The sequence below is a fragment of the Lampris incognitus genome, unplaced genomic scaffold (assembly GCF_029633865.1).
Source record: "Lampris incognitus isolate fLamInc1 unplaced genomic scaffold, fLamInc1.hap2 H_2, whole genome shotgun sequence".
Classification (NCBI taxonomy): domain Eukaryota; kingdom Metazoa; phylum Chordata; class Actinopteri; order Lampriformes; family Lampridae; genus Lampris; species Lampris incognitus.
In genome coordinates, this window is record NW_026611077.1 from 1,533,626 (window position 1) to 1,545,824 (window position 12,199).

Consider the following 12,199-nt stretch of genomic DNA (forward strand, 5'->3'; position numbering starts at 1 on the left):
CTGTCAGTGAGGAGTTTCAGCAAAAGGACGTAGCACGTGAGAGGATCACACTATTCCCCCCAGTTCCCCCTCCCCCTTGAACAGGTGCCCCGACTGACCAGAGGAGGCGCTAGTGCAGTGACCAGGACACATACCCACATCCAGTTTCCCACCCGCAGACACAACCAATTCTGTCTGTGGGGATGCCCGACCAAGCCAAGGTAATACAGGGATTCGATCCAGTGATCCCTGCGTTGGTAGGCAATGGAATAGACCGCTACACCACCCGGACGTCCCTCAAAACTGATACTTTTGAAATGTGTGAGGAACATTTGCCCTCATATTATGTGTCCTCTGCCTGAGAGAGGACAAGGTGCTGACCTTTAGTCGTATGTTCCTGAGGTTCCTAGAAATGTTGACATGATGTGGATGTCCGTTTGCCAGGTTACGGTGGTCCATATCAATGGTGTATGGTTCCTTCAGCCCTCCTAAGCTGTAGCGGATCTGAAGAGCACCTGTATACACACACACACATACACAAGCATGCAAAAGCTCAAACACACACAGACAATAAAGACGTGAGGAAACACACCAGGGGTTTAATAATGAACCAGCAACTATAATGCAGTCACACCAGTGAAGACACACAACATGTAACTGCATCAGTTTGTTAACCAGTGACTAACAGACTGTACTTCTTTCTCATATGTTTGGGGCAAGTTACTGTAGATGATTAAGACTGCTGTTTGTGGATAAAATTCCACCTCTGAGCATATTCATAGGACTTGTGAAGCCAGAGGGTGAGATCCTCACTCTACTTCTTCTACCACCCATAAGATTATCAATCTACTGCTTCTACCACCAATAAGAACCTCCATCTACAGATCATACCACCCATAAAATCCTCCAACTACTTCTTCTACCACCCATAAGATTCTCAATCTACTGCTTCTACCACAAATAAGATCCTCAATCTACTGCTTCTACCACCCAGAAGATCCTCCATCTACTGCTTCTACCACCCAGAAGATCATCCGTCTACTGCTTCTACCACCCAGAAGATCCTCCATCTACTGCTTATACCACACATAAGATCCTCCATCTACTGCTTCTACAACCCATCCTCCATCTACTGCTTATACCACATATAAGATCCTCCATCTACTGCTTCTAAAACCTATAAAAACCTTGATCTACTGCTTCTACAACCCATAAGATCCTCCATCTATTGCTTATACCACCCATAAAATGCTCCATCTACTGCTTCTACCACCCATAAAATCCTCCATCTACTGCTTATACCACCCATAAAATCCTCCATCTACTGCTTCTACTACCCATAAGATCCTCCATCTACTGCTTCTACCACCCATAAAATCCTCCATCTACTGCTTCTACCACCCATGGGATCCTCCATCTACTGCTTCTACCACCCATAAGATCCTCCATTTACTGCTTCTACCACCAATAAGATCCTCCATCTACTGCTTCTACCACCCATAAAATCCTCCATCTACTGTTCTACCACCCATAAAATCCTCCATGTACTGCTTTTACCACATATTAGATCCTACATCTACTGCTTATACTACCCACAATTCCTCCATCTACTGCTTCTAAAACCTATAAAAACCTTGATCTACTGCTTCTACAACCCATAAGATCCTCCATCTACTGCTTCTACCACCCATAAAATCCTCCATCTACTGCTTCTACCACCCATGGGATCCTCCATCTACTGCTTCTACCACCCATAAAATCCTCCAACTACTGCTTCTACCACACATTAGATCCTCCATCTACTGCTTATACCACCCACAAACCTTTTCATGTACTGCTTCTCCCACCCTTAAGATCCTCCATCTACTACTTCTACCACCCATAAAATGCTCCATCTACTGCTTCTACCACCCATAAAATCCTCCACCTACAGCTTATACCACACACAAGATCCTCCATCTACTGCTTCTACCGTCCACAAGATCCTCTATCTACTGTTTCAACCACCCAGAAGTTCCTCCATCTACTGCTTCTACCACCCATAAGATCCTCCATCCACTGCTCCTACCACCCATAACATCCTCCACCTACTGCTTCTACCACACATAAGATCCCCCTTCTATTGCTTCTGCCACCATAAGATCCTCTATCTTCTGCTTATAAAACCCATAAAGTCCTCCATCTACTGTTTCTACCACCCATAAAATCCTCCATCTACTGCTTCTATCACCCATAAAATCGTCTATCTACTGCTTCTACCACCCATATGATCCTCCATCTATTGCTTATACCACACATAAGATCCCCCATCTACTATTTCTACCACCCATAAGATCCTCCATCTACTGCTTCTACCACCCATAAGATTATCAATCTACTGCTTCTACCACCAATAAGAACCTCCATCTACAGATCATACCACCCATAAAATCCTCCAACTACTTCTTCTACCACCCATAAGATTCTCAATCTACTGCTTCTACCACAAATAAGATCCTCAATCTACTGCTTCTACCACCCAGAAGATCCTCCATCTACTGCTTCTACCACCCAGAAGATCATCCGTCTACTGCTTCTACCACCCAGAAGATCCTCCATCTACTGCTTATACCACACATAAGATCCTCCATCTACTGCTTCTACAACCCATCCTCCATCTACTGCTTATACCACATATAAGATCCTCCATCTACTGCTTCTAAAACCTATAAAAACCTTGATCTACTGCTTCTACAACCCATAAGATCCTCCATCTATTGCTTATACCACCCATAAAATGCTCCATCTACTGCTTCTACCACCCATAAAATCCTCCATCTACTGCTTATACCACCCATAAAATCCTCCATCTACTGCTTCTACTACCCATAAGATCCTCCATCTACTGCTTCTACCACCCATAAAATCCTCCATCTACTGCTTCTACCACCCATGGGATCCTCCATCTACTGCTTCTACCACCCATAAGATCCTCCATTTACTGCTTCTACCACCAATAAGATCCTCCATCTACTGCTTCTACCACCCATAAAATCCTCCATCTACTGTTCTACCACCCATAAAATCCTCCATGTACTGCTTTTACCACATATTAGATCCTACATCTACTGCTTATACTACCCACAATTCCTCCATCTACTGCTTCTAAAACCTATAAAAACCTTGATCTACTGCTTCTACAACCCATAAGATCCTCCATCTACTGCTTCTACCACCCATAAAATCCTCCATCTACTGCTTCTACCACCCATGGGATCCTCCATCTACTGCTTCTACCACCCATAAAATCCTCCAACTACTGCTTCTACCACACATTAGATCCTCCATCTACTGCTTATACCACCCACAAACCTTTTCATGTACTGCTTCTCCCACCCTTAAGATCCTCCATCTACTACTTCTACCACCCATAAAATGCTCCATCTACTGCTTCTACCACCCATAAAATCCTCCACCTACAGCTTATACCACACACAAGATCCTCCATCTACTGCTTCTACCGTCCACAAGATCCTCTATCTACTGTTTCAACCACCCAGAAGTTCCTCCATCTACTGCTTCTACCACCCATAAGATCCTCCATCCACTGCTCCTACCACCCATAACATCCTCCACCTACTGCTTCTACCACACATAAGATCCCCCTTCTATTGCTTCTGCCACCATAAGATCCTCTATCTTCTGCTTATAAAACCCATAAAGTCCTCCATCTACTGTTTCTACCACCCATAAAATCCTCCATCTACTGCTTCTATCACCCATAAAATCGTCTATCTACTGCTTCTACCACCCATATGATCCTCCATCTATTGCTTATACCACACATAAGATCCCCCATCTACTATTTCTACCACCCATAAGATCCTCCATCTACTGCTTCTACCACCCATAAGATCCTCCATCTACTGCTTCTACCACCCATAGGATCCTCCATCTTACTGCTTATACAATCCATAAAATCCATCCATAAAATTATTATTATTATTAAATACGTTACGTGATGCAGATCAAGTAAGGTCATGAAAAAGGCAATTATCATTATTATTGTTATTAAATACGTTACGTGACGCAGATCACGTAAGTTTATGAAAAAGGTAATTATTAATAATAATAATACATTATTATTATTATTTTTAAATACGGTACGTGATACAGATCAAGTAAGGTCATGAAAAAGGCAATTATTATTATTATTATTATCATTATTTTTATAATTAAATACGTTACGTGATGCAGATCATGTAAGTTAATGAAAAAGGTAATTATTAATAATAATACATTATTATTATTATTATTACTATTATAATTTGTATTATTAAATACTTTACGTGATGCAGAGCACGTATGTTCATGAAAAAGGTAATTAATAATAATATTATTATTTTTAAATACGTTACATGACACAGATCAAGTAAGGTCATGAAAAATGCAATTATTATTATTAATAATAATGTTATTATTATTATCATTATTGTTATTAAATATGTTACGTTAAATGGATCAAGCAAGTTAATGAAAAAGGTAATTATTGTTTTTTTTTTAAGTTATGTATACTCAATGTGACACCAAAGGTAATAAAGCTCAAACACCACGTCTACTGCTTTCCACACTAATACTCCCCATGTAAGCAAGACAGTACGCCTAATGAACCCACCGTTGTGCATGAGCACCACAGCCAGGTAGTCCTGTGTCCTGGAGCTGACGTACACAAGTATACTTGGGGTGCTGGCGGTACTGAAGCTAAATGACAGCTCTTCCTGTGTCAAGTTGGCCTCGTTGGAAATGTCGATATCTGAAAGTCTCTCCGTGTCCCCTAACACAGGAAATCCCATCTCTGGTGGCAAGTCGTAGCGTACAAGAGTTCCTGTCTCAAAGTAGCCACCGACATCTGAGATATAAACACAAACAGATATGTGCTGAGTTCCAGGGACATATTATTCAAACGTCAGAGTTTAAAATGCTGATGTGAGAGGACGGCAGGGGGACACTGTAACGTCAAGTGATCATGCCCACTTATGTAAACTGTACTGACATGGACAGACAGAAAAGCAGACGGTAAAGGCACACATAATGTGACCCAGAGTGACTTGCCATTGGTGCAGAAAGTCCCATCATATGCAGTGAGGGAACAGTCACATGTGTAACCATTGTACTGCTCCACACACTTCCCTCCATTCCGGCAGTGAATCCCATAACTGGTACAGTGGCCTTGGCACCCCGGCTTAACCCAAGGTGTCAGCTTTGCCCTTTCCTCCAGGTCAAGGGTTACACCATTCACCTTGAGAGCACGGATGCAACCCAGGAAACCCCTCTGACCACCTGAGGCACCTGGGAAGTAAACAAGTTAAAGGAAGGATAAGCAATGTGTGTAAGTGAAACTTTATTTGCGCAGCACTTTTTTTAAACACAGTTCCAAAGCACTTTAAAAAAAAAAAAGAAGCACAATATTGATGTAGGTCTTCATTTACAAGTAAAAACAAGCACGGCATAAAACAAGATCAAAATGAACATAAGATAAAGACACAAATATGTACTCTACTCATATAAACACAGAGAAAACCCTGACAATTTCAATAAGCAACCCCCCTTTTCTAAAAAGGGCCAGCATGTAAAGAAGTTTCTAGAAGCTGCTTAAAGAGTGTCCCAGACCCAGCAGATCTGATGGGTTGGTGGAGGCAGCTACAGAGTGAGGGAGCCAAAACAGCGAAAGTAAGGTGACCTTCGGTTTTAAGTCTGGAACAAGGGATGGCAAGAAGACCAAGAGTCAAGGACCTTAGTGGCCTTGCAGTACTGCAAGAGCTCGGCAACACAGCAAAGTCAGCTGGAGCCAGGCCATGCAGCTCATTCTCGCCCCACAGCTTCCTACATCGACACTGGCAAAAGCATCGATATAGGATGCAGAAGGTACTCTGTTATGCCTGTATAGAGCCATGATGTATAGCGAGATTTACCAACCTCCCAAACCTAAACCCTAAACTTAACCACTACAAAACCTGATCACTACCTAACCTGCATGTCATCAGTAATCATGTGTTATGCCAAACCACCCTTAGAGAAGAATCACTGGCGCCAGGGAAAAAAGTCCCATATGAAAACCACTGCAACAGGAGGTTTGACATTGGAGTCTATGAAACAGCTGGCACGTCTCTAACAGACACGGAAGGGTACTTACTGGTCATGGTGTCAACATCTGCTATGTCTTCTACCTCACCTGACCCACACATCTGAATTCTGTATTCAGTCAGCCTGTCTACCTGCTGTACACCTGCTGAACCTTATCATCTGTCTGGCTCCATATTTACCAGATTGTCTAGTGTGTTCTGCCTGGTGTCTCGCCTTGTATTGAAATTGAGTTTGTTTGTTACCTGATCTCTGTTTTATTTCTGACTGGTCTAGCCCCTGTTTGGATTTGTTTGCCTGGTTTATTTTGCAAGTGTGTTATCTGACCTCTGCTTGTCTCAGTTCTGTGCAGTTTTATCCTGTTTGTATTTAGTGGAACATTTAGTAAAGTCTTTTTGAAACATCAGTCTATGTCTTTGTGTCTGCATCTGCATCTGGGTCTCCTGGCTCTGCCAGTCACAGTGCAGTCTGGCCAGCATGTATCCAGCAAACTCAGACCAGATTGTAACCATGGTTGTGAATTGTCACCATGAACACTAGCTGGATAAAGTTGCCAAAGGTCTTCAGGAGCTCTCCGCCTATCTTGACTACACCTTTTCTTTCTTTTTTAAATTTTCAAACAAAAGATATTGTAGCGGATTCGGGGGGAAGTCGGGGAAACCGTCGCCACAGTCGGGACGCGAACCCGTTTCTCCCGCTGCGCAAGCGACAACGTTGATCAGTCGACCAAAGGGTCCAACCCTTTAGTCAAGGACAAACGTGTCTACTTATCCATGCACGTTACACTACCCTCCTCCTTCGGGCTTCAGCATATCACCTCCCTCACGCCTCTGGGCGCACGTGCTTCCGACGACCTCACGGTCTCACCATCCCACTTCTGACACCAATGTAGCGAATTCGGGGGGCAGTCAGGGAGATCGTTGCCACAACCCGTGTCTCCCACACCGCAAGCGACTACGTTAACCAGTCGACTAAAGGGTACGACCCGTTAGTCAAGGACCAGCGTGTCTACTTATCCATGCACGTTACAATATATACAATTACAACAACAGCAACCACCCCCCACCCACAAAACACAAGTAAATGAAATAAAATAAACGTACATCATATACATATGAAAGTATATAAAGGACATTTCAGTCATGCTATACTCCATATTTCACACATCACATAAATAAAGTGCGGTATACTCACATAAGCTTATACGCTATACCACAGTTTCAAGTGTGATAATAAAAGGGGGCCCTTATATGATTCACTCAGGAACAGTCGGGCCCACATTTTATTGAATTTGTTTATCGACCCCCTGATCGTATGTCTTACCTTATCAAGTTAGATATGGTCAAGAACATGAACAACCAGAAGGTTGTGAGAAGTGGGCACAGAAGATCTCCATTTCAGAAGGATTAAGCATCTGGCCAGCAAGGTTAAAAATGCAACCAAATCCGCTTCTAAGGCAGAGAGTGATAGTAGGGTTGGGGCTAACCCAAATAGTGCAGTCATAGCATGTGGTTTAATCAGCTTCCTAACTGTTCCTGACAATGACTGAAAAAAGCTCAGACCAGAAGATTTGTAAAAATGGACAGGACCAAAACATATGCACATGTGTAGCTAGAGCTAGATGACACAGGTTGGGTCTAACATCTCCATAAATCTTAGAAAGTTGTCTCTTTGTAAAATGAGTGTGATGAATAATTTTACATTGTATGAGACCATGTTTGGCACAGATAGAAGACGTATGCCCTCTATTAAGAGCTTCTTTTTTTCCAGAGCTCCTCTGTAATTTCCTCTCCAGGATATCTCTCCCATTGGGCTCTTACAGAGTGTAGAGGAGCCAGACATAGTGAATGTATCTCACTATAAACACAAGTCATGCCTTTCAACTAAGGTGTAAGAAAGCAATCCCACGACTTAGTCTGGGCCGGAACAGGAACTGTGAGGATTTATTGCTGATAAAACAACGAACTTGTAAATATCTAAAGAAGTGATGTCTAGCGAGACTATTCTTCCCTGACAACTGCTGGAATGAGGTAAAGGTATAGAGGGTATGCACTGACGTCACTTTCCCACTGGAACACGCCCCCTCAGTCGCAGTGAATGGCAAAACATCCCGCAACATAGCTGCTTCTAGTAGCGGAAACAGTGAAACCGGGATTATAACGCAAGATTATCTGCTTAAATTAAAGGAAGTTGGACTTGACAGTGACCTTTACAGTTTACCAAATAACCAGTGGTCCATGGACATTGACATTTGGCCACAAATCGAGTTTCCTGATTATTGTGGTTTATACTGATGAGGAGACTGGCGGGTAGTCCTTTTTATGAACATTTTTCAGGAACAAAGAACACCACTCGTGCATGCGTGTCCTAACCGACTTCAGTTCTACTTCCGTACATCCGCCTGAGAGCGCGCCTACTGGCCTCTCGTCGTATTACCTATAGTATAGGCTCACCACCGTATTACTCCGTGTATATGTTCAAACCCATGTACTACATCCCCCTTTTTCCACAGAACAAAAAACAAAACGATCACAGTATAGACGCGTTTGTTCCACTATCTATCAGTTTGAATTTACTGCATTAAGAAACAAATGCCTTTGTTCGTCTTTTCTTAAACTTCAAAATAGAGATATATCACTGTCCACAAGACCACTATAAACTGTTTAAAGGTCTGGCTTTTAATGCTTACTATATCTATTCTTGACATCAGTACAGTGTTACATTCTTCATACATTTATTGTTCGTACTATACATTCAGTGCATTTTCTTTTCTTTTTTTCTTAAGAAATCTGTACACTCTTTGTACCCAGTCTTCGTACACTGTCACTGGGGTCAGTGGTTTCTAGCACATGACCCTCATGACCCATAACTTTTACTGTTAGCCCATTTGAAAATCACTGAATTTGGTAGGCTGCTTTACCATCCTGCCACTTCTGGTGTGTTGGACCTGTGCGTCTGAACAATTGATTGGTTATTCAACATTTATTGTTGCGTCATGTACATGTGGTTCTGCAGGCTCGCTTGGAGGTGGCTGCTCAGTGACACTGACATTACCGTCCTCTATTTCAGTATGTGTGTCATCCCGAATTCTTCTAAAGTGCCTCCTATTCCTCCTGTACGTTTGTCCTGCAGCCGTCACAACATTATATGACCTCGGTTCCTGTCTCTTCTGTTCTACCAGGGCAGGTTTCCAGCCTTGTGGAGTCTCTGTACTGACAGCCATTCCTGGTTTGAGCACAGAGAGAGGTCTTGCATGTTGGTTGTAGTACTCTCCTTGTCTTTGTTGCAGTTTAAATAGCCTCTGCTTCGCTCTTCTCGGATGCCTCGGTTTGAGCACAGCCCTGGCTACTGGCAATGTGCTTCTTAGGACCCGACCCATCAGCATTTCTGCAGGAGAGAGCCCAAGTCCAGTCACATGAGTGTTCCTTAAAGTCAACAGAGCCAGGTCTGTCTTAGTCTGCCCCGCCTTCTTCAGCATGAGTTTAATGGTCTTTATTGTGCGTTCTGCCATCCCGTTAGACTGTGGATAGCCTGGGCTTGAGAATGTCCATGTTATGCCCCAGTCACTTGCAAACTGACTCATCTCAGCACTAGCAAATGGCATGTGGTCACTCACCACTTCCTTTGGAACACCATGTCTGGAAAGCACAGCCTTCAGCTTTGCTATTACTGTGCTTGCTGTTTTGTCACGCATTTGTTGGACCTCAGGATATTTTGAGAAATAATCTACTGTGAGGAGGAAAGATTTGCCTTGTGGCTCAAAAACGTCCACACCTACTTTGTACCATGGTAGTTCTGGCAGCTCATGGCACTTTAGTGGCTCCTTCTAATTCTTTGGTAGGTGTTGTTTACAGGTGGGGCAGATCCCAACCATTTGCTCTAAATCAGCCGATATGCCTGGCCAATATACAAACCCCAATTCCAATGAAGTTGGGATGTTGTGTAAAACGTAAATAAAAACAGAATACAATGATTTGCAAATCCTTTTCGACCTACATTCAATTGAATACACTACAAAGACAAGGTATTTAATGTTCAAACTGATAAACTTTATTGTTTTTTTGGAAATATTCACTCATTGTGAATTTGATGCCTGCAACACGTTCCAAAGAAGCTGGGACAGGGGCATGTTCACCACTGTGTTACACCACCTTTCCTTTTAACAACACTCAACAAGCATTTGGAAACTGAGGACACTAATTGTTGAAGCTTTGTAGGTGGAATTCTTTCCCATTCTTGCTTGATGTACGACTTCAGTTGCTCAACAGTCCGGGGTCTCTGTTGTCGTATTTTGCGCTTCATAATGCGCCACACATGTTCAATGGGAGACAGGTCTGGACTGCAGGCAGGCCAGTCCAGTACCCGCACTCTTTTACTACGAAGCCACGCTGTTGGAACACGTGCAGAATGTGGCTTGGCATTGTCTTGCTGAAATAAGCAGGGACGTCCCTGAAAAAGACGTGGCTTGGATGGCAGCATATGTTGCTCCAAAACCTGTATGTACCTTTCAGCATTAATGGTACCTTCACAGATGTGCAAGTTACCCATGATGGGCACTAACACCCCCTCCCCATACCATCACAGATGCTGGCTTTTGGACTTTGCTCTGAGAACAATCTGGATGGTCCTTTTCCTCTTTAGCCCGGAGGACACGACGTCCATGATTTCCAAAAACAATTTGAAATGTGGACTCGTCAGACCACAGCACACTTGTCCACTTTGCGTCAGTCCATCTCAGATGAGCTCGGGCCAGAGAAGCCGGCGGTGTTTCTAGGTGGTGTTGATATATGGCTTTGGCTTTGCATAGTAGAGTTTTAACTTGCACATGTAGATGTAGCGACGAAATGTGTTAACTGACGATGGTTTTCCCAAGTGTTCCTGAGCCCACGTGGTCATATCCTTTACACAATGAGGTCGGTTTTTAATGCAGTGCCGCCTGAGGGGTCGAAAGTCACGGGCATTCAATGCTGGTTTTCGGCCTTGCTGCTTACGTGCAGAGATTTCTCCGGATTCTCTGAATCTTGTGATGATATTATGGACTGTAGATGAGGAAATCCCTAAATTCCTTGCAGTTGTACGTTGAGAAACGTTGTTCTTAAACTGTTGGACTATTTGCTCACGCAGCTGTTCACAAAGTGGTGAACCTCGCTCCATCTTTGCTTGTGAACGACTGAGCCTTTCGGGGACGCTCCTTTTATACCCAATCATGACACTCCCCTGTTTCCAATTAACCTGTTCACCCGTGGAATGTTCCAAACAGTTGTTTTTTGAGCATTCCTCAACTTTCCCAGTTTTTAGTTGCCCCTGTCCCGCTTTTTTGGAATGTGTTGCAGGCATCAAATTCAAAATGAGTGAATATTTGCAAAAAACAATACAGTTTATCAGTTTGAACATTAAATATCTTGTCTTTGTAGTGTATTCAATTGAATATAGGTCAAAAAGGATTTGCAAATCATTGTATTCTGTTTTTATTCACGTTTTACACAACGTCCCAACTTCATTGGAATTGGGGTTAGTAGATACTTGCGTGACTGTTCTTTGGTCCGTTGTACTCCTTGGTGGGCTATGTGCAGTCTCTGTTGCATGTCTGATCTCAACTTTTTAGGGATAATGAATCTGTCTCCTGTCATCAGCCCCCCCCCCCCAATTTACCGTGATTGTGTCTCTGATTAGCCAATAGACTTTAAGCTCAGCATCTGTCTGTTTTTTGTGCTTTGGCCACCCTCTCTGGTGAATGTCTAATAGTTTTTGCGAGGTCCGGTCCTCCTCAGTTGCCATCTTAAGCCTCTCGTGCATCTCTCTTCCCAGAGCCTCAGTTGCTTCCATGGCATAGACTATCTTTTCATATGTAGTCATGGACTTCTCTTGTGTTTACACAGCACCAAACGCTCTGGATAAACTGTCTGCTATTAGCATTTCCTTGCAAGGTGCGTACTTGATGTGGAGATTGTAACGCTGAAGCTGTAGCAGCATTCGTTGTGGCAGGTGTCTGTCCTAATGGCTTTGTGAATATAGCCTCCAGAGGCTGGACCACCACATGTGCACCAAACACGTACTGGTTGAATTCTCGTGTCGCAAACACGACCGCAAGCAGTTCTTT

At 43.2% G+C, this 12,199-nt stretch overlaps 1 protein-coding gene across 1 annotated transcript in view; it reads right to left on the reverse strand.

Moving 5' to 3' along the window:
* LOC130131967 (contactin-associated protein-like 2) overlaps positions 1-12,199 on the reverse strand; it is a 285,127-nt gene that overhangs the window by 19,643 nt on the left and 253,285 nt on the right. The window contains exons 19-23 of the mRNA XM_056301695.1: positions 8,403-8,414; positions 7,958-7,975; positions 5,071-5,307; positions 4,634-4,867; positions 361-494 (exon numbers count right to left, since the gene is read on the reverse strand). Coding sequence (XP_056157670.1) covers positions 361-494; positions 4,634-4,867; positions 5,071-5,307; positions 7,958-7,975; positions 8,403-8,414 — 635 coding nt within the window. The remainder of the gene's footprint in view (positions 1-360; positions 495-4,633; positions 4,868-5,070; positions 5,308-7,957; positions 7,976-8,402; positions 8,415-12,199) is intronic.